We start from the raw sequence: 27,056 nt of genomic DNA on the forward strand, positions 1-27,056 counted from the left end.
TTTATCAACACAAAACTGTTTTAATATTTATTAAATGACACAAAATACCTAGATAACAGACTCACTCTCTGAAAGGACATGTATTTACATTATTTACCAACTTAAGAAAGACTCTCTGTACCCATATCAGACTTATGAAACATAAAAAAGGTTTTGCTGCTCTTTGCATCGAAGGATGCAATGGTGATACATGCCCCATTTGCAAGTCTGCATAAACTATAACTTTTTGATGCAGTGAAAAAGCACAATTTCATATCCTGGTAGCCGAGGGAAGAGGCTTCTGAAAAGTAACAGGGTTAGTTTTCTCCCCCACTCCAGACACACTCTGAAGAACTGTTATACAAAAAGTATATTACATTTTTGAATGCTGCTGTACTCTTACAATTTTAGTGTAACGTTTCAAAGAAAATATTCTTCCTACTATATGAAATCACTAAAAAAGTGGTATCTGAACATTTCTTTAGATGCACTTTTTTTTTAATTTTTTTTTAAAAGCATTGGGCAAATGATATGTCTGGGAAAAACTGAAAGGCTGAAAAAAAAAACAAACCAAAACCAACCCCAAAAAAGAGCAGAGACCAAAATTCGAAGAACAGCTAAAGCAATGCAACAGTTTGCTTGGGTTTGGGGGATTTTTATTAACTATTTACTTTGGCACCTTTGTGTAAACTATAGAACAAAACAACACTTACAACACATTTGCAATTACAGCATTTAAACAAAATGGTCACTTTTTAAACCAGCCAAGACAAAAAAATAGTCCATTTATGGGTATAAAGATTAAAAAACCTAAAATATATATTTCTAAGAATAAACTGCAATTTCTTATGAACAAGGTGCTATAAACTGCATGCAAGAGTCAAGATTAAAAATGTGTGGCCAAACAGACAAGCTGTGTTCTAGCCAGATGAGCTGTGGTCCAAGCCCACTTTCATTTTTCTTACAGAGATATATATGGCTCAATAGTCAGGCACATGATCCCAGCAAGAAGTTGCAGAGTTGTACGGCTGGACAGTAAATCTTGGCTGCAGCTTTGTCATTAACCAGGAATGAGCGATTCCTTAGCAGAGATGAACAAGTTCTTGGGGAAACCCCATGCAGATACAAGGAGAAGAGTTCTCCTCTCCCCTCGTTCACCTCTTCTCTTGGCATAGCCAGGGCTCTCAAAGTCCGTTCTTTGGGTTGCTTTAACTAGATTGCCGCTTAGGGTCTGCCTCAGATTGTGAACTCTGATGAGATTTGAGGACACTTTCTATGTAATATTTTCTGCATTTAACTTACTGAAATGGATGGGATAAAAAAATAAATAAACCTTCAGACCTTTCTGGTTAGGTTGACTGACTGCAACACACTTGTGTTGCAATGAGGGAGGAGTTTACCAAAATAGGTGTTTTAAACATGTAGTGGTGTTAGATTTATATGCTACAACAGACTGAATGGAACCACTTCAATACTGATAACTCATCATTTCGTGTCTCCCAAACAGTTAAGTTTTATGCTCCTTCTCAAAAACACCTTTTTAAAAGGAATCTTTTATTGGCTAAAGATACAAAACACATACAACAAAAAGGAACACTGAATGCAAAATACAGAATTTTCTGGGGAGCTGTTCTTTCCTCCCCAGTGGATCTCTATCTGAACTAATACTTAAAAGATTTGCAGGAGCAGTCTTCAAGTTTCTTACCAGATAACTCTACTGTTAGTATTTTTCTTGCAGAGGCAAGGGTGGTCCTGGATGTTTACCAGTGGTTATGCTGCAATAGTGTCAAAGGATAAGGTAGATTTTCTGCAGATCACAAAGAGCTGTATGACAGTTAGTAGAAGGTGACAGCAAATAATTTAGTAGGAGGAAAAAAAATCCATTTGCATCATCTGTCAGCTGAGGGCTGCATATAAAAGAGCTTGAGAGAAAACACAGCTGGGGGAAATATGGAATTTAACAGTAAATCAAAAAGCAATAGGGATGGGATGTGTCAGATACAAAATACACACACGTACACACATTCACCCTCTCTCGCACATGCACACCCCTGAATGTGGAATCACAGTGATAGAAGTTATAGATCATAGAGAGCTAACTTACACTGCCACTAAACAAAAGTAACGTCTTGCTTCCAAGAAATATCTGGTATTCCCCAGGACTATCAGTGCCTGAAAGAGGATGAGGTTTTTCATTGTGCTCTGCAACACAGCTGATGGTAGGTCTAAAGCCTGCTGGGTAAGGAAGAACTGTTACATGGAGGAGTTACCTTTTCTGCTGACACTCCCTCCCCCCATATATTCCTGGCACATGCTGCTATAGCAATAAAAATAATGCATCTTGTTGAAACAAAGCTCTACATTCAAGTGACTTAATCTCCCATGTCTTATAAAGATGCAAAGAATGCTCTCTGGTCATCTAAGAAAATATATTTTAGATGCCTTACAGCAATACTTAACTTTATATATGAGAGGTAGGCTTCTGGGTTCTAGGAGGCCTGCCACATCTAGGGCTGAGTTCTTAAAGCTTTAAGTTAAAGCAATCCAAAGCAGGGCAGACTTTAGAAGAGCTGCCCTGTCTAAACCTTGAGGTTAGTTCAAGTTTAGAATGTTGCAAAGCAAAACAAGTATTAAAATCCATTTGCAATTTTTGTTCTTACAGCTTTACCACAAGAACAGCGTGGCTTTTCATAGATACCTGTAAATAGATCTGCTTTTCTAGAGTATTGCTGCCAAGAGGTGAAGGCCTCCTACCCATGACTAGTAAAAACTGTCACTTTTTCCATTATGGCTGTTTTATGCTTAAAATTCCCAAGGGTGAACACTAAGTCTTATAGGCAAGCCATATAAATCTAATCTGAACTTGTTTTGTTGGAGCACTTCTTCAAGAATGGTGTTTGCTTATATACAGTATGTATGCCCACACTGCAAACTTTATACATTGTTTTATATTGGTACCATTTTGTCCTAATTATGACCAAGAATATTTTCCATTACATCAGCAATAAGCATAGCTTAGCTTATTCCCTGTTTTCCCTCCCTCAAGGGAAAAACCCAAGTGTGGGCATCAACCAAACCAATGGTATGTTACTAACTGAAATGCATTCTGTACAGTAAATTAAAAGTTTGCATGCAGTTTAAGCATTTTAAAGGCTATTTTCTTATATTAACCTCCTGTTTCCTTTTAAAGGTGTGAAAGACATCTGTCATCTATCAAGGGACTCCTCTTCAGACCCAGAGACAAATGGAATCACAAAGACCAGGTACTTTCTTTCAGCTTTCTGCACATCTTACTAAATAACATGCAAAGAGTTCAACAGCATTCTTCTTAAAATGTAAATAGTACTCTTTAAATGGGCATGTTAACCACTGAAAGAAGTCCACTCTACTATACTTTTCCATTACACTGCTTTCATTCAATCATCGGTAGTATAAAAAGTCAATTAACGGGATCAACAGGCTAGTTTATCCACTGGCAATTGTGTATGACACCAAGTGTGCAGTAAAACAAAGGCCAACATATGTTTATGCAATATAGTTGTACTGGTTGGGGTTTTCTTTATCTCTTTCCATGTAGTCCCTGTCAATTAAGGATTCTATTCTCTTCTTAAGGTCAGCAGGCTGTAAAATAAAGCAGATGTCAGCATTATTACTTTGCAGTCAATGTTTCTCAGTTCGTTCTTTCTACTTAAGCCCAATATCCTTCCTATTAAAGATGGCTGAGGAAACGGGAATTACAGTTGGAAAAAAACCCCAAACCCTTAAAACATCAAAGCTTCTAAAGTCTGCAATGTATAATTGAAGAGAAAGTAACCAAATTAACTTGTCACTTGCAGCTAAGCAACTTTTATAGCAGGTAAAGATATTTATTGCTGTTTAAACTGAACTCTAAAGAGCTGCAATTCATGCACTATGTACCAAAATGTTTCTATTTCTGACTTTTACCTGGTAAAAATGGCACCAGTTTCAATTTATCTTGATGTGAGTGAGCTTTACAATGGTTTTGGTGCCCTATGAATTCGATGGGTGAAGGACTTCATAACGATATATCATGATAAGAGTCAGAGAGTGCATTTAAGTCTATTATAACCCTGCAAAGCCCAACTGCAGTTTATGCAATACTTACAGGACTGCAGGGACAAACCCACAAAATGAGATGGCAGTACTTTTAATCTTGCATTCCCATTGATAGGAAGCACTATATATTTGAACTCAAAAGAGATACATCACTGTATTTGAAAATACATTTCTATTTGTACATAATAGGCTATTCATTTCATCTTGCAACTGTGGGCTTCATTAGCTTTGAGACATTTACCAGTATCTAATTTTCATTCCATCTATATGTGTGTGTATATCTATTAAGCAATGTCTGAAAAATGCACTGAACATTTACTGGTTCCTAATTTATTAGCAAGCATCAACCAAATTAAGAATCAAAACCAAGTTTTCAAGGCCAAGTTGGACAGCTTTGAACAACCTGGTCTAGTGGGAGTTGGACCTAGATGAACTTTAAGGTCCCTTCCAACAAAAAACATTCTATGATGCTATGAATTCTGCATTACGTATCTGAATCACTTTCTCCTTGTCCCCAAGAACGCATTGCCAGAACACTTCCAATACAAGAACAAGGAGAGCTAGCTTCACAGTTACTGCCAACACATTCTGCTTCTAGAAGCCTTTGGTAATAGGTTTTATTAACTCACTAAAAGCCTGAGGTAATTTTCAGACAAGTGAATGCACCTGGCACTTTAGGAAGTCTGAAAGCGAGTATTTGTCTTTCCCAGTAGTACAAAGATGGATGTTTTGGACAGAAGCGCTGTTCAACTAAAGACAGCCAGGGAATATAAAAAGTAATAAAATGTTTTAGAAGAATAAAAGTCAGTACTACACCTTTACTGGGAATTTAAGCTGGTTGTAGACCTCCGACACAAGCAGGTTATGACTCAGCGTCTTGCGCATCTTCATGATTCGTACAATTGCAGCATCAATCTGATATTGCCTGTCCTGGAAAACTCTCTCTGTAGTGCTTGCCTGTTCCTCCACCTGAAGGATCCATTTAGAAAAGTTTTAAAGGGAGCACTAGAACTGTCAAAACTATTCTTCATAGATCTAAGACCGTAAAATGTCTGTTGTCAAATATCTGACAGAAATTCTTTAAAAATATGAAGACTGCCTGTTAAAAAAAAGCCCTTTTGCAAGGAATTAAAATCTTTGCACAGATTTTACACTGAATGGCTGACAGGGAAAATTCACTGTGAACTTGTTTCTATGTTCACAAATCATTCAGTAAAGCTCCAGCGAATGATCAGGGGTGAAAAGAACATTCACTAATTTGAACTTCCCTTTAACAACCTTATTAGAGACACCTAGAATCACTGGTGTCTACATTGGTATGGAAGTACACATTTAAATCAGCAATGGTAGACACGTGCTATCATCCAAATGATGTGTAATTTACAAAGATATCAGCATGTATATTACAACCTAGAGGAAAATGAAGCATGTAAATGGGCAGGCAATAAGATACTTAACCCAAGGATTTAAACCCCAGAGGATTAAAATGAATATACCGTTTCTTTCATCTGAATTTGGTTGATCTTTATCCTGAAGAGCTTATGTCTGAAATCATCATTACATGTGAATTTATCACCATCTTCTACATCTTTGCCTTTGGGGCTTTTAGTCAGTACTCTGGCTTTGCCGCAAGCCAGAGATTGAAGTGTCCTTCTCAGCTCTCCGTCCTCTAAAGCAGAAACAAGTTGTTTAGGTTTTTTTAAGAAAGAATGCTTGGAAGTAGTCATCTGTTTTCAATACCAACCTATCCCAGTGGCTTGTTTTATCTCCTCTAAACTGAACTCCTCTCCTTCATTAAACATGAGCAGCACCAGTGTCTGGAACAAGGAGACCTGAAGTTCTTTTTTTCCCTGTCACAAGGGAAATTAACAGGTATCACTAGGCTGGTTTTAATTTTTTCTTCTTTGAGGGTGGGAGGGGAAGGGAACACAGCAATAACAATGACACAGACACTCCTGCACGTCAATTATTTCACTTAAAGGATGTGATTTAGTTTTTCATATTCTCAAATGGATAAAGAGCTACTGGTCACCTTGTATTACTATGAAATACAGAATAAGCTAGAGGTCAGAAAGTTAGACTATCCAGTGACAACACTCACCCAAGACATGCACCAACTTACTCAAGGCAAATCGCAAAGCAGTGAGTGCTTAAAATTACAGTTTGAAAGACTTTTAAATCAATGTGCAACAAAAACATTAGTTTAAGAAATACAAGTATAAGATCTTTGAAATAACTAAGTTTGATAATATTTGTTTTACCATTAACATTTTAATAAACACCAGAACTGGTAAGCATTCCTACTCCAAGATTAATTTTCTTGAAATATATTTGTGCCCATAAAGAAATGCTGAAGGGAAGTGACTGGCAGCCCTCTGCAAACAGTTGTGTTCTGGTACAATCCAAAACTTTTCTCTGTTTCAGTAGTGAAAAGCTTACTGTAAAGATACTTCATGCTGTCAGTTGAATTAAAATCATCTGTGGAACACAGCCTCCTCCTTTTTCTTCTCCCCGGTACAAAAATTAGTGCTGTCTTTAATATGTAACTACACCCACTGGCTATTTTCCCCAAGCAGTAACCAATAGCCTTCCCCTCCCTCATTGATAAGAGATCAGATCTGTCTTCTTAGACCTTAATACATCTATCCCAGAAACTACCAACTCTGGAAATGATAGCAAAAGGTCAAAAGTTGAAAGTAATTGCAAAAACAGTGCTAAGTTTTCTATCATGGCACAAAAAACCTTCCAAATATATCCCTAAGTTACAATTTATACTCTGAATCGGCAAAGCAGCAGGAATAAGAGAAAGAAAACACACTCACCTCTTTAAATTCTGCTTTTAGTACACAGTGTCCTAATGTTGACTGCCACTGAAGTTTCCTACCACTGTGTTTTCCTAAATAAAAGGTCTTGAAAATCTCCTGAAGTTTTACCATCTAAAGAAAGAAAAAAACCCAAAACACTAACACACAATTTCTACTCCAAAAGAATCCTTCCCTCTGCAATCAAATGAGCCATAAGCGAAGGCTCAGAGAGATAAAGGGAATTGCAAAAGAAGAAAAACTATTTAAAGACACTTCTGCGCTTCTTTCTAGAGAATACATGCATATTTCAAACCGAGCTGCAGCTGACATCAAGATGCATTACTGATAGGCTGATAGGTGGTATAATATGTCTCTATTCATTACCTCAGGGGGCAAATGGACCTCCATAGGCACATAGGTTGGCCAGTAACCCATAGTCAGAATATTCACTGTCAGTTCAATGTTGCCAGGGACATTCTGATTTTGCATATACTGCAGAAAGAAACAAAGTAAACTGAAATAATTCAGTGCTTATTGAACATATTTCAGGTAGATCTGAGGAGTCAGAGCACAGAAGAGAAGTAACCTTATGATGTCTTTGCTGTACAAACTGCAAGTTACATACGTGAAAAATAAGATTAAGAAAAAGCACTTTTCTGAAGTTCTAAAGGCACTTCCATACAGAAAGAAAACAGCAAAACAAGTGTTTTAATAAGCTGATGTGAAGATGAACCCAGATATGTGTGAATGGATGAAAGAATGTTAAAATTTGCTTGTAATCAAAACATTACAGAACCAAACTTACTAGACAGTTCATCAGATATAGTGGTGTATAAAATGTTTTGTAAGTTTACAGTTCTTTTATTAGGGTTGGTGATTTGGAAGTGTGTGGGTGTTTATTTATTTCTCTTTTATAAGAAACTTCTGGGGTCAGGTTTTTTGCTTCTTTGCTCATGAAAACCATTAATAAATGCAGTAAAACATTAAAAAGCACAGGCAGCACAGAATTAAGAAGTAGATTCTGACTGATTTTCAGTAGAGACTGTTTTCCCAGTTGGGCTTTTGTCCGCTGTTTTCAAAAGCTATCACCTACAAAGTCTTCTTCTCTTTAGTGTAAGAACATTACAGGCAATGGGAGTAATTCAAAAGAAGTTTAACTTAATTGCAATACAAATGTACACAACTGAGGACACCCTGTACGCTCTCATTAGGCTTTCTGAGAATAACTAATTCAAAAAGCAAGTAAATGAAGGCGCCATGGCAGGCTTTCCCACAGTACCTGTTTAAACTGAATCATTATGTCTTTTGAAAGCTCCATATCTTTAAACATTCCTTCAAGTTTGCTGGTGAAAGCAGCTCCACATTCTATAAAAGAGAAAATTTAAATCTTAAAAATTAGTCTTCATTTTCAACGCCACAGAGTAGCTATTCTAAGTATCAGAATATACTTTGAAGCAAGGCTACCTATTTCAGTGTATGTTCTTACCTTAAGTCCTGGATTCTGATTAAGATACAGAACAAGGTTATAAACAAGGGGGGAAATGTTTTAATGTGGCAGCTATTTTGCAACCCGTTTTTTTTCCACATGGACATGATGGGTCATCCTAGGACTCCACCTGCAACCTGTCACTTAGACAACAGTTTTGATCCTTACCAGATGCCTGCCAAACTGTCTCTTAGAATAAGATCAAGTTCTAAAAATCTTACTCTCGCCACCCAGAGACACCATCCTACGAAACAATGAAGACCAGGCTAGAAGATTGGTACCTGGCAGCTTGATGTTTCAAGTCCTTATACAGAATGAGTAACAAGCAGAAGTCATCAAGTTCTCTGAGCACAAGCACATCACTGACTTACTCAGCAGGGAACCTCAGCTCTGTCCCACAGGCCAAGATACACCATGCACTTTAAGCTCCTGACTTTTGACTACTGCTGCTATAATTACAAAACTAAAAGCAAATGGGTCTCTTTCAAAATCCACCAGTCATTCAAGATTTGCACACCAGCTCATGTAAAAGGGAATTACCAACAGCATTTCTAGGAAAGCCTGTTTTTTTAAAAGATGACTGTTTTTAAAAGAAAGCAAACTGATAAACAGACATTTACCATGTTTGAGTTTGGAAAGCATGGATTTTTCGGCATCCACTGATGCACTCTTCCCAACTAATAGTCTCTTTGCTAGATCTTTTTTATAAAAGGCCTCAAAGACATCTTTTCCTGCAAAAGATAAGATTTGACAGTCATCACAAATCATTGTTTGTTTTATACAAACCTTACTTAGCCCCAGTTCAAAGCTCAGTAAAGCTAACAGTAACCTTAAACAGCGCTATACCAGCAAACTGCACCTACAGAGACTGAGCACTTGAAAATGCAGACAGACTGCAAAAAATATTTCAAAAATACCTTTATGTTACTGGTTAAACAACTGTACCCCCACAAAAAACCCCACAACTTACCATATATGAATCTAAATATGATCATAATTTTATCCAGCATTTTTTCAAGTTCTTCATCAGTAGCTTCTTTGTTGCCTGCACGAAGCTTTGAATCTACATATTTAGCTAAAAGTATTGAGGAATAGAAAATTTAGCAAATGCTGAGTATCATAATGGAACAATAATTTATTTTTTCTACATCTAATATTGTAAAAATCTTTTGGAAGGGTAAATGATCCTGAAATCACCTTCAAATCAGTTTCACTGCAGCTAGCTTGATATATTTTAATAGAGGTTATAAAGTTCTAAAAACATTACAGCCTAATCTCTTTTTTCAGATAAGCAATTACTCTATCATAACTTTATCAGCATACATAATGTTAAAAAAAAATTCCTGTGCGTATTAAAAAAATACGTCCTGGTCCATATTATGATCTCAAAGCAAAAAGTCACCACTGGTATAGATTGACACGGCTATAACAGAAGCAAAAAGATCAGAATTAAAATATGTAAACCAGTTACTTAAATGTGGAATTTCTCTAGCAGATTACCGTTTCGTTTAATTTCAGATGGTCTGGTAAGCCCATTATAGTTAGTGAATTAATTTTAAAAAGGGAGGGCAGAAAGCATTACCCCACAAGCCTAACAGCACAACAGACTGCAAGGTATTATTCACTGTGTGGGGAAACCATTAAGGTATTCAAAGTGCAGACAGCCCTGTAACATGAGGTAAAGGTCATCCTCATCCCTCTTCACTTTTATGTATTAAGACATAGCTATGTAGAGTCCCTCATAGGTCTGTGCACATGTGCTGGTAGCACAGTTATGTAAGCTTTTGAAAAAGTCAAATTACTAGCAGTATGCTTACATCTGGACACCAGTCAATTGCTGGAATGCCCAAATTCTAATGTTCTTCATTTTTCCATAGCCTAGCCAGTGAACTGCTGCACAGAGCTTGTTCTTAATGTTTAACGCTATTCTATGAAATGGTTCACTTGCATAACAAGGCACAGTAGTTCCCCAGTTTGACAACGCGCTGTGCATCATGTCTTTTCACACATAACTCCATCATATCCCATCTGTAAGCTGCATCAGCAACTCCCTCTTGTCCCCCACCCAAATTCTCACATGGAGAGAAACTGAAGAAAAATACCTATGAGTTCAGCTGGCTTATTTGGTCTTTTGTTAATGAATGTTTCAAAGGCTTCTTTCATGGCATTTACAAACTTCTCATTCTTGAGAAAGCAAACATCAATAATATGGTCAACTTTGTCTTTAAAATCAAGTAGTTCTTGGACCATGGTTTTGTCTTTTTCTGGATTAATTACTATGGTGCTACCAAATGCCTGCAAAATAAAACATATCTTTCAATTAGCCTGAACAATGAATTTAAATTACAAGACTTTTAAAAGCCCAAGTTATTTTTGTAATGTCTTGTTTCTGGTATTCATATTAGTTCCACTGGCACAACATAAGTAGTTTACTATTATTTACTTTATAATCATTTCTAGACCTTGTATGTTGATTCAAAACCGATCTGAATAAGCGAGCAGATTCAGAACTGCCTGAAAAAATAAACTTAAGCATGATAAAAGTAATATACCATTTTTAAACATCTCTATCCTCAGGTTTCACACAGCTAAAGCTCCCACTGAACTCAGTTTTATTTAAGAGTACTGCTATGCTATTATCGAGCCTTCCTTCACAACCACCATACTTTCTGTGACAACATTTCCACTAAGTGATATTCAGGTGCTTTTTGAACTTAAAATAGTTGGTAACTTAAGCTACCACTCATTCTACCATGAAATTTTACCAGGGAGAAGACAGAAACATTCTGCCATTACCAAAATATCTACTGGAGAAATACAGTTGCCCCCCAACTAACTATAAGCCATGTAAAACCTCCAAATTTATTTGGAGTTCAGTAGTTCAACTGAATGTTCAGTATTTTCTTCAACAGGGCTAGAGCAGTTACTGTACTTTTCCTAGTACAGTTTCAAAAGCTGCTTATTAAATATATGTTTATAAGCAAGTAGCCTTTGCTTCTTAGTAAAATGCAACAGTTCATCAAGATGACTCAAGTATCTGTGTATAAACCCCATCGAGACAGTAGCAGTGTCTGTTCCAGAGTTCTAGGAACAGTACCTTTATGTACTCAATCCAGTGTTGCAAGAGAACCTGTACTCCACCTCTCACACGGCTGAACAACTGATACAGAAGAGACAAGTCCTGAATCCGGTTTTCATCAAGAAGGTGGTTTAAACCTGCACATGAGAGAATTCCAGTAAAAGTGAAAACCAGAGTAATTCAAAGAAAGTGCAGCATATTATTTCTGAAGGGGCCTCTTCAAAGCTAGTTTTATTTTAATCAAGCAATTAGTGGTTTTCTTTTATTTTAAGCTACCTAACTGTGTATCTTAGGCTACACGTACTTTACATACACAATACCTTTGCTTACTTCTGCTTTACTATTCCCTGAAGATTTGAAACTTTTACACTAGTGATCTGTATGAAAAGTTCCTTGGAAAGACAGAGCTCTGGGTCTCAATTCCAGCTGTAAAATAGATTTGACAGATATTTGAAGGCAGGCAGCTTCAAGAAATAGCTTCATCTTTCACTTAACATTTGGGAAGAGAAAGCCTGATGCTCCACAGCAAGGTTCTAAGAAAGTAGCCAGATAAACATTGCAAACTTGATACTCCTCTCAATAAAGAGTCTGTTACAAACTTGCAGAAGATGCTCACAAACCTGTCTCATCCATAATCTGTCTAGTAAGGACTTTATATTTTATTATTCAACCTTTCCTGCACCCATATCTATTTCCAGACTATTCCTCAATGCAACAGAGGGCTACCTGACTCCAAGACTATTGCAAAACAGAGGCAACATACTTCATGGCTCAAACTGTATTAAATTTTTAGAAAAAGCTGCTTTTTGTAAGCAGGAAGTAATCAAATGTTTCCCCATCATCTGAAGGCTACTCCTTTATCTCCAAGTCTTCAAGATGCTATTTAACACACTGAAATCAAGAATTCCCTGTTACAGTTTTTCTTTTGCTTTGCTGCATATCTGAAGACAGCACTGTCTCTCTTCTGACAAGGAGAATGGTATTTGCCCTCTTGCAAAATGGTCAATGCTATTTCATGAACTGAAAAGTTCATGAGTAGCAAAGAGCACTAAAGAATGGCATAGCTTGTGTATTCCCGCAGCACCTTGATCTGCCTCTTTATTTTTCAGCACAGGAATTGAAAGCCCCAAAGCAGTAATTAGAAATGTTTTTATAAAGAAGAAAGATTACCTTTCTGAAGAATGGCTGTTAAATGTTCACCTAGAAGCTGCTTTTCTACAGTAGCAATTAGTGGCTTCCTAAAGAAAAAATGTTTAGAGTTATTTTTCCTTTTTCCGTTACTGAAAGTTTTAAATCCTTTTTTTGAGATTATGTTAACTACACTTGTCATTGGGAGTGCTCTACTTATCTGTGGCCAGGGACCTAAAATGATTATAGACATATTTATCCTTTTTCCTCCCCAGTAAGCAATCTTTCTTCTCTTTGCTGACTGGCTGTTTAGTTCACACAATAAGCCTGTTGTATGTGACCTCTACGGAACTGGACAGTGATTCCATCAGTCCAACTGATGGGAAAAAAAATTGGGCAAAAGTCTGACAAAGAATTTATCATCTGTTCTGTGGGAGGAGACTCATGTCTTGGGAGACAAACCAAGGAGAAAAAAAACCACCTCATGAGTCAAGAATTATTAAAACAAAACAGGGAATTGGCCACGAATAACAGTGTGGAAGAAGGAAGCCACTAAACAGGCCAAATGTTTTTAACAGCTGAAGGAGGAAGGAAACAAAAACGTATGAGGATCATCTCAGAGAGATCCTCTGTGCCTGCTCTTTAAGCTGCCACCACTTGCTCAAAGAGTTTTGTTCTATTAGTGACCTACATTTTCTCTCAGACACAACAGCTATAGCTTTATATCAGAGAAAATTTCTCATGTCCTATCAGTCATGACCTCCGCTTGACTGTGTTACAGGAAATCCTGTCTCTAAGTAGGAAGACTGAAGACTGACGTTACTCAGTAATTTCCCAACCTCCATAAATAACATGCAAATATTTTAATGTAAATATTCAGTCTTTAGCTTTAGAATTCTCTGTCCCAGGTCCTATCTTTTTCGGATAGGATGGTACTTAATTAATTGCATTTCATCACAAAAGTGACCTTTGGACCGGGGGTGGCAGCCTGTTTTTTTTCCAACCAAATGACCAACAGCATTTATGTCAAAAATAGAAGGAAAGGATATTAGCTGTGTCAGCCAATACAGTGCTTCGTTGTAAACAACGAATTGTCGGAACTGAGAAGCATCTGATGGTCAGTCAATAACTGAAATAAACTGTAGCTATTAGATGGCCCTCAACAGAACAGCCAAATGGCTTATACCAAGCAAAACTGCACTTACTGTGTGCTCTGATCTAAGTACGTGATTATCCTGTCTGCTTCTTCTTCCAAGCGCTTGTTGACATGGTGAAGATATTCTGGAACCTGAAAATACCAGAGTAGTTTTGTACATTAAAAAAAAAAAAATTAAAAAGAAATACATCAAGGTGTGTGTGTGGGAAGACAGTACTGGTCTGACAGCAGCAGTTCTAAGCAGAAATCATTGGCATTGTGACTGAAGTCTGCATGTGAATTTCCTTTTTCAGAGTACTATAAAACATAAAGGTCACATTATTGCCCGGTATACTGGCTAATGCAGCAAAATAGTTCCTTTTCCTGACAAATACTTGGTAATTAAACATAACAAATATTGTTAAACATTCAAAATACCTCTCGTTCCTGCATAAGCCTCTGTCCCTCTGCTGCATACAGACGGTTAGTCTCTTCCAAGAATCTATGTTCGAAAGAGTCTTGATAAATCTAGGGAAACAACATGATAACAATGCAGGGTAAAACTTAATGAGCACTAAATAAGAATCTGAGCTCTTTACCAGTCTAAAAGTGAAACAAGTTTACTCACCTGTAAGTCAGAAAGCATGCTTAGAAGGCTTCGAAGTAAACTCCTATCAATAGCCTCACCATTTCTTTCCCTCTCAATCAGGAGAAGAATGCCATCAATAGTTTTGTTCTGAACTTTCTGATCACTGATTATATGAGTTCTGAACAATTCTAGACCCATATCCCTAGAAAGAAAATACTGTTCAATAAACTGCATAAGAATCAAGCCGAATATATAAAATTTTATCTGGATCAAATAGAGAAGCCAATAAATGCTAGCATTCTTCAAATTTTAATTCCTCTTCCCCCAAATGACTCAAGACGCACGCATAAACATTAAAGTAAGCTGTGACAAAGCATCAACAGTAAGATACAGATTTTAAAGACAAAAGCACATATTTTTCCCTAAATGACCACCTAACGTTCCAGTGTCTTTATTTCTGAGCTGGTTGACAGGATGATGGAAGCTGAATGGACAGCACCCTTCACAAGAAAAGGATAATGTCACCCGAGGTCCCAATTCCATGGTTAAGGTGTTGGATAATTTTCTTTGTCCATCCCTTTCTAATCTCTAACTCTTAGGCACAGCTTAGAACTCAGTGATGTGAAAGTCAAGGACCTCTGCTTTGTGCATCCCAGTTAAAACCTTCCATTAATTTGTAACTGTGAGCTGGGACACTTTTAGGAAAAGCCAGAACCTGCATCCTCCATCTCCACTCCTTCAATCTCTGGCAAGGTAATTCAGGTAGTACCAAAGGCACTGTAGGGCATTTGCTAGTTATTAAAATAGCGGGGGGAGCAGCACAGGGGTTGAGTCGATACAAGAGTAACTTCTTTTTATTCTAGGTAACTTCTTCCTTTTCAAAGTATTTAAAGAACTTTGAATACTGTGTATGTTAAAGCCAGTAACTGGTTAACCCAAACCCTTGCACTTCAGTTGTTAAACACACCCTTTCCTCTAAGTGTACAAAAGGGAGGTTGACATCTACCTAGCTGAAATTTGCTATCACAGCTATTCTAGAAGAATTCTGTAACTCATAGAATCATAGAACGGTTAAGGTTGGAAAGGACCTTTGGATCACCTAGTTCCAACCCCCCTGCCATGGGCAGGGACACCTCACACTAAATCTTATCACCCAAGGCCTCGTCCAACCTGGTCTTGAACACTGCCAGGGATGGAGCATTCACAGCCTCCCTGGGCAACCTACTCCAGTGCCTCACCACCCTAACAGGAAAGAACTTCCTCCTTATATCCAGTCTAAACTTCCCCTGTTTAAGTTTTAACCCATTACCCCATGTCCTTTCACTACAAACTCAAGGCAAATAAAGTGGTATCTCCCTTTGCAGCAGGCATGTACACATTCACCATTTAATGTACAGGTCACTATTAAGAAAATCAGCAGGATACATGTGATAATTTAAATATCCCCCAGTAATTTTATTCTTTGTGTTCTTACCAAATAGACGGCAGCATTGAATTCTGAAGTACGTAAGTTCGGTCCAAGAACAAAAAGATACTTCTAATCATAATCTATTATGAGAAAGAATAAAGAAACCCCACAATCATTTTACTCTTGAAACTGAAAAGCAACACAGATCATGCTCAACAACAACAAAAATACCCACTGACAAGTTTCAGGCAGTGCTTTCTTAGACACTGCTGATTTAAGATATTCTGCCAATCTCAGTGAGATGATCTGTGTGACATTTATCGTCTTTCTCTAGCAAAGAACAGCTCCTTTTATGATAGGCATAAAAGGAGACAGGTTTGTATAGAAACAACAGTTAGGAGCTGGGGGTGTGTGGGTCAATGATCAGACCAATGTGTCAAAAACCACACTACAGACAAGTATTTTCAAGGCTTGATTTCTGACAAAACTAGATAGAGTTGTATTTCACCATGAAACCTTATGTAAATTTAGAATATTTCAGAAGCACAATACATTTGTAAAGGAAAAAAGTTAAGCAAAACATACACTGACTAGTAAACTGGTTTTCTTTAAAAGGACAACAAACTTACCATTTGTCTGCAGTGATCTTGCCAACATTTGTCTATTTTCTTTAGAAAAAGGACACTATCCAATGAATCCATGAAGAAATAATTAAGGAAATAATGATTAACAGGTAGTGTTAGCAATGGAATGAACCAACGTTATTATTTTTTTAAAAACACTTAACAGAGCACAACAACCTCACCTACTCCCAAAAAGGATGAGTTAACTTCATGTAACGTATTTATTTTTAATGAGAGCCCTTAAGAGTGAGAAATCAAAATGATTCAAATGTTGTAATAAAACAAGGATTGAAATACTTCTGAGTGCTTTGTCTAAGCCTCCATCCCCGAGGAGTGGAACAAACATATATATCCCCACACCTCAATTACCAACAATTCACAACAGATTTAAGAGCCACCACTACACAGCTACTGCAGCATCAGCTCATGTTAAGAGATAACCTTAAGAGATAAATTTTGTCCTCGAAATTTAACTTTTACTCAGTTCATTGCATAGTTTTGGTACTATTAATATCCACTTAATGGGATCTCAATATGATGCAACTCAAAAACTTTTGAAAAGAAAACATTTTGATTCTCAGACTCCCTAAGACTGTATGCTGCCAGACCACTAGCACTTATCAAAACCAAAACAAGACTACTTGTTGGAAGACTTTCCCGTTTACCTGAGCATGGCAAGTTCAGCATATATAAAGACATGAGGTGGTAAAGCCAATAGAGTCTTTTTTACCCTTGCTCTAAGTTTAATATCAGCTTCTGTGACAAGTTAAGTGTTCTACAAATACCAATGAAACTTTCTCAGACTTTCTCACAGCTTACAGACATAAAGGAACTAGTAGTGTTCTCTGAAGTCTCACAGAAAAATAAAACCTGATCTAATTATGCAAGAACTAGGAATTCAGAACTAGTCAAAGAAATCCATCACCACAAACTGGCAGGTAAAAATGCTCTGGCTTGTCAACAGCTGAAAAAAGGATATTCTCTGAATTGGTGAATTTGTGCTTTAATATGGTCTTCACAGATCTGTCTCAATTGTTTGTACAAGTTTGCAGAGATCTTGTAGGAGCAGAGATTTTCAACAGCCTGAAGTAAAGAGAAACAGATACTAAAAAAATGTTTATATGATGCTTATACGTGGTTTTACAAGGAAACAGGAAAAAAAAAAACAAACCAACCATGGAATTCTTTCTGCTTCTCGCTCAAAAATCTACCAGCTTTTAATTATAACAGAGTTAAATGCTGCATGCAAACCACCAGATATGGAACTACAGTGGTAATAAGAGACAAAGGAAGGCCATGCCCTGAACAGCTTACAGTTTATTAATTTCAGTTGGAGTACTGATATCCCATAAGGAACTGCAGGGCTTGCGTCTCTAAGAACACGTTTGTTAGTTTAATATGTTCCAGCAGCTTGCTGGGTTTCATACTTCAAAGCAGACACTTAAGGTCTTAATTTTATTAACTGCTGTGCTCTGCAAATCACACTGATACTAGCAGAAAAAGCAATACCAGTGTTAATTTGTTTTGCAGTTCTCTCCTTGATTAAGCTTCCCTCATCCCCAAAAGTACATATATATACACATATTTTATATATGTATATCTCCATCCATCAACCCCTTGCCTAAATAAGTTGTTGTACTCCTGAACAATTTTTATACTAAAAAATATTTTTGGAAAGGCTCATATTTAGAACGACATTCCAGATGTGTGCAGTGACAAAGCTCAGATTTCTAGATCATAAGTAAGTATTAGAAGATTTTTTGCTGTGCTTCACAGTGTGAAAAGTAGCTTAATGGGGACCTGTCTTGGAGGCTGCTCAAGCAAACAAGTATTCTTAATCCCTAAGTGTAACTCAAGACTTTTCCAAAATGAATACCAATTGCCCAGATTTGGAAAGGAACTTTAACTCTTTGCAGACTGATGAAAGACACATTATACAATTATTCTGTAAAATACCTGTAGAAGCTAGAGAGGAAAAGTATAATGCCTTTTGATTTTACCTATTTATTTTTTTTTACGTAAAATACTTCAGTTGCCAGTACAACCAGCTCACGGGAAGAAAAGAACTGAAAGCAACTGCAGGCAGCCATGCAGGGACAGCATAGTTCAGACATATACAGAGCAGATCTACTCCATTACACTGAAGTCCCTCAGAGTATTTCCCAACAGTCCAAACAGGAGCCACCAGCAAACAGTAAGCAGCCATCACTAGAAGCATAGCAAGAATCAAAACAACTGAACAGGAAGTTCCTCAGTTTATCCTAGGATATCAGTCTCAGTATCAACAGTACACAACTTTCCAGAGCAAGTTCACTACAGCTAATACTGGCTCTAGGACAAGGAGGAGCCAAAAAACACTTAACAAAAAAAAAAAACACACTCCACAAAACCCAAAACCCCACAACAAACCAACCCACACAACAGAAATCACAAAAGAAAACCAACCCTGCATAGGCTTACTGTCAGAAACAAACGATACAGCAAGAAAGTGAGTATGCCAGTTAAGACTAAACCAGGTCTGAATGATGATAATTAAGAAAGCCAGAGTTATCACTGAAGTGTACATGTCTTAGTATTTGGAAATAGCAGCAAATTCAACTCCAGCCTTAATACTGTAAGAAACTCCAAGCAAATACAGTGATGCTATAGGAAAACATATTCTACGGCTCACTGTTCAGAGTAGGTTATGGACACAGCTTAGCTCTGTTCTGCTGCTGTACCCACAGGGCCAAGCTCTAGATGCAACAGCAGCAAAACCAGAAATAACCACTACTCTCATGGAGTAGGAGAAAACGGAGATAAAACCACTACACTTCAAGAGCCTGATTATACCCCAGTAAGTGCAATAAATGCATTTCTTCTTTTCTCCCATTTGATTTGGAGAAGCCGACTGAGAGCTAGGAAGAGTAGTTTAGAACTTGCTGGTTGCCTGTACAACCACAGCTCTCTCGCTTCTACCTATCAGCCCTGGACACCAGCAGCCACTTTGCCATACTTCATCTGTCTCAACTACCAATGTTTTTGTAACTGCTGTCTATCAAGGCAAGTACTATTGACATATACTGCTCCAAATCCTTAAAAGGATTAGCCTCTGCACTGCAGATGGACAAACGCATTCCATTAACTCTTAGCGAAGCAAGCTTACATCTATTAATATACACTTACATTTATGTAGTGATCATATAAAGCTGTGCTTTTTCATTTGCATATCAGAAACTCCCTAGTGTTAAACACACATCTGCTAGCATTGAGTGTTTGAACATCAAGTGCAAAACTTCTGCATCTTCACTGGTAACATCCATAGAAATATTTTGTGAATTCTGCTTAATTGGCACTTTTTTTTTTAAGAGATTAAACTTTCTGAAGACACTGATACAAAACCTTTTACTAACATTTGCTCTGCGGCGCATAACACTACTACTGCAATATTGTAACTTCCAAATTTAGTTACTGTTACATAATAACAATATATCAAAAATTCCCAAGAACTTTAGGGGCTCTAAATTATCTTGTTCTGAATTAGAGGAACAAAGGCTTCTGATCAGGGAATCTGTGCCCTAAAGATGGTCACAGCATCTAATGGCAAAGAATCATATTGCTTTTGGGTAAGATATATTCTGTTGTTGGGCTTTTTTGGCTGGCTCTCTATCCCACCGAACAGCAGCATCCACACTTGGGTTTGTGTGCTGGGCAAGAGAACTGAACACAGCTTTGATTGAGAGCAAAAGCAGAAACTCCAGAAGTATTTAACTCTCTGATTAAAAAAAAAAAACCCAACCAAAATGAACAAAACCAAACAAAAATTAGGGAGCTGGTACCAAAGATCTGGATCTCTATTTCCTCGTACTAATTTAGGGAAAATTATTTTAATAAAGAAGCTTTCAATCCTGCAGCACTTCAACCACTCGAAGATGTGTATCACTTCTCTAGCTGAGAAGGAAGAAAGCGTGTATGAATCTAGTGTCCCACAAAGAAATAAAGCTTCAAAATGTTTGCCCCGTGTGATTTTCCAGCACAGAGCAGAGTTAAACCAAACTCAAGAAGTTTAATTCCATCAAAAAACCCCTAGTATCTCATTTTAAGGTGTGCAGTACAACTTTTGCAATTCCCCTCTACGTCTGGATAATGGTGTCTGCCAAGGCATATTTGGCATCAGATCCATTTACCAAGCAGCTGTTCAGAAATGACATTAAATAGCATTTAAAAACATTAGTGATTCCTATTACTATTTTTAATCAAGGCATTTATTTTTAGATTTATTGAAAAAAAATATCTAATCTGTTTGCACCCTATTTCATTGAAAAGGAAGTTACTGCAGTCTTAAAATGAAGGCTGAAAAGAAAAAAGTGCTTTTTTTTTTTTGAGCACAAGCAACATAAAATTAGGCCTGTGGTAAAAGCAAGCAGCAATGTAAGTGATTATTGTGAAGCAGAAGCAAGACTTTCAGTAGAACTTTGTATTTTTAAACAATTTTGGATATCCTTCACATATTTAATTATCAGTTATTTGTTCTGTTGCTCAATCTAAAGTAATTTACAATACCAGCCAATACAGTGGGTTGCAATTTGTTATTAGTTTTACAAGCTTTGCAGAACTAACAGTACTGTGCATCATCCTGACAAACTGTTAAAAGTTAACATTATAAAAGATTATTATGAGCTCAGAAACGTACTGGACTGACGAACTTGGTTCCATGAGAAATGGCAATTTATCCTCCCCTAAGTCTGTCCCCAAACCTTGGCAAACACAGTTTTTCTTCCCAGCTTTTCTGAGAAATGCAACTTTGAGGACAGGGGAGGAAGAGACACTAAAAATAGATGGAGAGAAAGCTATATACACACAGAGGAACAAATCAAACAGCCAACCAGGCTTTAAAAGTACAGTAAAAAGTGTAAGTGCTTCTTAATACCTAACTAAAGTAGTACTGTTGCTAGGTCACTAAAACCACAAATACCATGATGTTAGTAGGGAAAAGGTGAGGAGGGGGAGTCTTCCTAACACATTCAGGTGAAAAAGCAGAAGTGGAGCTTGTAAAAAAAAAAAGTTAGGAAATGCAGTTCAAGTCTGATGACTTCCTGAAACATTTAGGGCCAAGCAATCACAGCTGTTTCTGGGAATAAAATTTGACTCTCAGTTGTTAGAATAGACAGAATACTGATTGATAAGAAAATCGCAACCAAATCAAAATAACACAGTTCATGGAGAAAAATGGTCTTCTATTTACTTTTAGGAATTAAAACATTTCAGTTTCTAAGTGTTTTATGATCTTCAAAAGAGAACACACGTTGCCTTCAGAAAGAGGATTAGATTTTAATATAAAAATCATCTTTTTCTTACCTAAACACCAATGTTTTAGGATTTCATATTTCTCCTTTAGCAGCTACACACTATAGACCCTGAAACAGTAAGGGAATACAGCTCCTTGCCTTATTTAATTCTTGTCATCTGTTGCAAGTGAAACCATCTCTTGGACTGTGTTTGACAAAAGCAGCTACGAAGCAAAATCTCATATTCTTAGCACTGTATCAAGCCAAGAAAAAAAAAAACAACAACAAAGCAAAAAGCTCTACCCCAGTGCTCTTACTTAAAGTACTTACCTGATAAAGCTCCTCTAAATTGTACTTAATTGAAGTACTGTTCTGGATAGCTTCTACTGCTTCTTTCAGTTTTTGCCAGGTTTCATCTGTGTAGTTTTCAGGCAATTTGGGTTTATCTTTAAAATAAATGATACAGAGTTTGAAAATTCTTTAGAAAAAGCAGATGCATTGAAAAAATTCAGCACTGTTCTTCACATACACACCACGGCATCTGTAGCCCAAACAGGACGCGTGATTAATAAAAATCACAATACTGTGTCTGAGCAACTCAAGAAGGGATAAAGGCTAAAAACCAGCAAGAATGATCTACACCTTCATTACGCTTTTTCTCTACAAAAACAAAACAGCTAAAAAAAGTTGAAAATGATGTGGGTTAATAGATACAGTTGTGTATAGTTGCCTTTTTTCTTTTTTTCAATTTACTGCTCATTAGCTCTACTCTGTACTAACAGTTGGAAAGAAACCCTTGAGAAACACACATGGAAATACTGTAATTATAATACAGGCTTTAGGGTGGGAAGAAAAATCTTCCTACCTACAAGTAATCCAGTTACATCTCTCTTGCCTTTGGTCAGCAAATTTTTGTTAAGAGTTAAGCTCTCTTTTAATGTTCAAATAGCTCAAGCTTCACAGATTTGAATCTTTCTATTATTTTTCTCAGGCTCTCAGAGGCATCTCTAGAGATGCCCCTGCTATGCAGCAGCATCAACAGGACTAAAACATTTACAACAAGCTAAGAAAGATTCTCCAAGTCACAGCCACAGCATACAAAGACTATTTTAAAATTCTCTGCGTTCTCGTAACTAGCTAAAATGACTATTTTTAATTCTAATAAGCATGTTCCCAAACAGAGAAGGAGAAAATTTAGGGAGGAAGGCACATTCATATCCATGCCACCAACAGGTAAAGTGGCCCAGAGTTTATACTCTATTGAAATTGATTTTTATATACCTGAAGGTAAAAAACAAATTGTGAAGCTTTACGATTTCTCTAGAAGTAACAGAGAGAGAAGTTTGTTGGGTTTATTTTTATCCCGCCAAGCATTTCCCTACAGTATTGGCAACATCCCAGCATTAACTGTATTGTAAGAATCTGGAGAAACCAACTACAAGTAAGACTTGCCTGTTTTTACTAGCAGCTAATGACTATGCTACTCAGCAGTAAATACCATGATTCTGCATTTTAGGAAGTTATTTAAGTTGCAAAGGATGTTGCTGCTATCACTAAGATAAAGGCAACAACCATAAAATGAGTATTCAGTTTAGCATTTGAGAGTAAATAAAAAGCAAAGCTGGTAAATTCCTGAGACAACCTTTTTAAGCAAGTGATTCAAATACCAATTCATAAGTGATGATGATCACAGCACCATGCAATCCATAACATTTAACAAATACTTTAAACATGAAAAGTTGACTTCCCTTATAGATAACAGTGTACAAGCAACAGAAGAATGGACTCTATTTCTCACTATCATGCATCATAACTATAAAATTTAAATTAATAAAATTAAATGATAATGACATAATGGGCAGACAACATTTCTGAGGACCTTAGAGCAAAAAGTTACACTGTGATCATGAATTGCTGTAAGACACAGTGGGTAAAAGAATCCTAATCCTTAACTTGTGTGATGTCTCTACCAAAAATTTCTATCAAATGTGTATTTAGAAATCATTTTTAATGCCAGTAACATCTTTCACCTGACCCCCTTGTCTCACACCCTCCGCCAACCCCAATACAAGGGGAAAAAAAAACCTCAACCCAAAAAAGCAAGCTACCAAACTATTTTATAACAAGAGGCAGGAAGTAAGCCTATGATTTCCTCATCTTTATGGGGAAAAAAACCGACAGAAGTTTAGCCAAGCTTTCTGCCTATTTGCTAGAAAATGAAGCAGCATCACCACAGAAAAGTTTAACTTCTCTGCTTCAGCTGGTCTCTAGTAACAATATTTGAAAGTCTCAAACATCTTTTGAGAGAATTTATAAAATAATGTAAACTTGTAAAGTGAGAGTACGTTAAGACAGAAAAAACAATAAAGAGTTAAATAATAAAAATCACAGCGAGGATATTGCAAGGAAAATACTCAGCAAAAATCTGAGCTACCTACTTTAACGGCAAGTGGGGAAACCAGAAAGGAAACCCGCCATAATAGCCTGATAATCACCTTAGTTTCACCATTTAAAGCTAAGCACAGGCAGATTAACCTATAAACAGACAGCATGGATAGATGCAAGGCATCTATAGATTCAGGCCCAGTTTCAAAACAAAGCCCCCAGTCTGTGCAAAGATTTATCATACACTGAGCTAAAATACACATATATATATACATATACTAAACCCTGAATTAGGATTACTAGAAAAGAAGAATCAAACATTATAAGTCTGAATAAAAGTAATTTACACACTTAATGTAGTAAAAGCTTTCGTTTAACAAACAAGTTAAGGCCTCCTCAAGAGACAGAGTGAAAGGAGTCTGAAAAATAATCCCAAACAGCAAAGTGCAGCTCAGGATGTATACATGACTGGGCAAGTATGTATCATAAGACATTATTCGCCCTTTACATAAGCATAGAAACATTCACCACAGAAAAGCATTTCCTGTAAAACCTGGAGCTATTTGAAAGCCAACCGGTTCTCACGTCAAAAACAAAACACGAAGGTGAGCATCAGCTCCCCATAGGTTGTGACAAATGGCCTGTTACCTTTAAAGTTCTTGATCACTAATTTCTTAGCGGAGCCAGGTTTACTGTTGGCGAAACTGGAAACAGTAGAGGAGGCAGCTTTGGTCAGGCCATTCGCATGGTGCCCCACAGCCACTGATGAAATTAAAAGGCTTTTATTTTTGAGCTGTTGTTGGTGCTGCTGTTGAGAAGAGGCAGCAGGAGAGGAGGATGAAGAGGACTCTTCAGCCATCTTCACATCGAGTCCAACAAAATCCACGGAGTCCTCAAAGCGCAGCTTCTTCTGGAGGTGATGGTTAGAAGAAGCAACTCCTGAGGAGGAGCACGAGGAGGTGGAGATGATGGAAGAAGATGATGAGGAGGTGTTCTTGGAAGGAGAGGAGGCGCAGGAAGAAATGGAATCAAATTCCTCTCTTTCAGAATTGCTGTTGCTGCTGTTATTTAACTTTCTCTTCTTGCAGGAGGAGCTGCTGCTGGTATTACCATCAGTGGCAGGTCTGACCTCCTGGGCTGCAGCTGGGGGGTTGGGGGAAGAGAAACCTGTGGGAAACATGAACACACAGAAGTGAACAGGCTGAGGGGCATCAAATCCTTGTGATGTGACAAAGAGAGAGAGAGAGTTTGAGTCAGTCTCTGCTCGGTGTCTCTCGAGGGGATCTTTCAACTCCTCTCTCTCATCAGTATAGTCCTTCCGTCTTCCCTCTCCGTCGCTTTGTTCTTTCTCGAAGGAATCAGTTTATCTTCTCTCTTCCCCTTTTCTTTATTACTTGTTTCTTCAGGTAGTTGGTCTCTGCTTTCTTGCTTTTACTCCCTTCTCAGCTGAGCGTCTCCTGTTCCTGCCTCTCGCCACCCACTAGTTCAATTCTTCTCTCCAATACCGGTATCTCCCCGCGGCTGCCCGCTCCCCCGGCTTTTCCTTTCGCTCCCCTCCTGCTCCGGCCGCCTCGTCTCCTCCGAGCAGCAGCGGGGAAGGCTGAGCGCGGCTCCCTCACGCCTCGGCTCCAGCCCCTCGCCCCACACACCTCCCGCTGCCCCGCCGCCGCCCGGCCCGCTCTTCCCCCGCGGCCCGCTCTCCTGGGGCTCCCGCCTTCCCCCCTCGCTGCCGCCTGCTCGCGCTGCCTGAGGGGGGACGGCCCGGCCCGGGGCTTGTTATTGTCAATACACGGCAGAGAGGGAGCCTAAAGATGGCGGCATATCCGGTCGCCGTGCATGCCGGGGCGCGGCCGTCCGGAAGCGCGGCCGGGCAGCCAGGATAAGGCGGCGGATCCCACCTCCGGCGCACAGCCCCGCTGCCGCCGCCACCCCCCGCTGCTTCCCGCTGCCCTCTGGCCTACCGGAAGTGATCATAGTTGCCGGCCGCTCCTAACGGCCGCACTCGTTACCGCGTCCCGCAGGAAGGGGACGTGGCTGCCGCGCTTCGTGTGGCGTGAAGGCGGAGGGGGCGGGGCCCGGCGGGCGGCCGCGGGGCGCGGGGCTTGGCCCTCGTCGCGGTCCGTATCGGGAGCTTGGGGTCCTGTCCCCTCCCTTCCCATCCGTCAGCGCGGCGGGACACGGCTGCCGCTCCTCTGCCGGTGACCGCTGCTGTGTGCTGCGGCTGAGGTAAATGCGGGGCCCAACCGGGTCTGTCAGAGCTGAGGCCGGGATCGGAATGATGGCGGCGGCGGTCTGCGAGCTGGTCCTGGGAATGGTTTTCCTTACACTGCTATGTAACCGATCGTTTAGCATCAACTTTTAAACATGAATTTAATACATATGTGGACTTGCACTGCGCTAAGGCCTGGGGTGGTGGTTTCTGCTATTTACTTACTTATTTTTAAACGTCTGGAAGCAAAAATAGAAACCGTGGACCTTTAGTGGCTCTTCCTTGATGCTGCTGTATCTGTTACCAAAGGAAATGTGAGCTTTTTGAGAGTGTTGGTGTGATTCAATGGCTATTGAGAAATAACTGCAGAAAAAGTAACAAAACAAGTGATGACGTTTTGTTCCAGAAGGGATTCTCCAGGGACTTTGGCCAAGAGCGTCCCCCTGCCCTCTGACTGCAGAGCTGCTCTGGAGAGGCTGCTGTGCCTGTGTTCGGTGGAAAACGATAGCGGACTTGTCCTGACAAACGGTGGTTCATGGAGGTGTGACAGTAATTCTGCAGAGGTTTTTCTGTCTGAGTAGCTGTCAGGCAGCTCCTGAGGCCTGAAACACAGTGCTGGTGATAGAGAAGCACATCTTTAAGAAGAAACCAGAGCCAACCAGACCTTCAGTCTGGTTGTGACTGGCTTTTGGACAGGATGCTTTGTTCAGAAGTTACAAAAAGTAAGTTACTTTCCAAATCAGATGTAATAAAAAGAAACAGGTTTGCTAAGGAAATCTCATACAATTATGCTGTCAAGTTTTCCTCTATTACCAGTAACTGTCGTGTTCACTCAAGCCAAGTAATGTAAGAGGTGTAGGGATGTAAAAGATCTTAAGTGTCTACAG

At 38.6% G+C, this 27,056-nt stretch overlaps 1 protein-coding gene across 2 annotated transcripts; it reads right to left on the minus strand.

Annotated features, from left to right (window-relative positions):
• Positions 1-25,805, minus strand: CUL4B (cullin 4B). 2 transcript variants are annotated; one of them, XM_061446078.1, is made up of 20 exons: positions 24,609-25,804; positions 21,906-22,021; positions 17,288-17,391; positions 16,315-16,384; positions 15,752-15,825; positions 14,317-14,479; positions 14,127-14,216; positions 13,759-13,841; positions 12,596-12,663; positions 11,444-11,562; positions 10,449-10,641; positions 9,317-9,421; positions 8,967-9,077; positions 8,140-8,225; positions 7,245-7,352; positions 6,879-6,992; positions 5,801-5,906; positions 5,553-5,725; positions 4,873-5,025; positions 1-3,600 (listed from the first exon to the last, which is right to left on the minus strand). In XM_061446078.1, exons 1-20 carry the CDS (start codon positions 25,138-25,140, stop codon positions 3,505-3,507), a joined length of 2,664 nt encoding a protein of 887 aa, XP_061302062.1. In that variant the 5' UTR covers positions 25,141-25,804; the 3' UTR covers positions 1-3,504. The 2 variants fall into 2 exon arrangements, with proteins under 2 accessions (XP_061302062.1, XP_061302063.1); XM_061446079.1 differs by lacking the exons at positions 16,315-16,384; positions 17,288-17,391 and having other exon boundaries at positions 24,609-25,805.
• Positions 25,806-27,056: the final 1,251 nt, after the last annotated feature.

Source organism: Pezoporus flaviventris, unplaced genomic scaffold (genome assembly GCF_033815535.1).
Source record: "Pezoporus flaviventris isolate CSIRO_AGI_PZ_B2104156 unplaced genomic scaffold, CSIRO_AGI_Pfla_v1 ptg000005l, whole genome shotgun sequence".
NCBI classification, from domain to species: domain Eukaryota; kingdom Metazoa; phylum Chordata; class Aves; order Psittaciformes; family Psittacidae; genus Pezoporus; species Pezoporus flaviventris.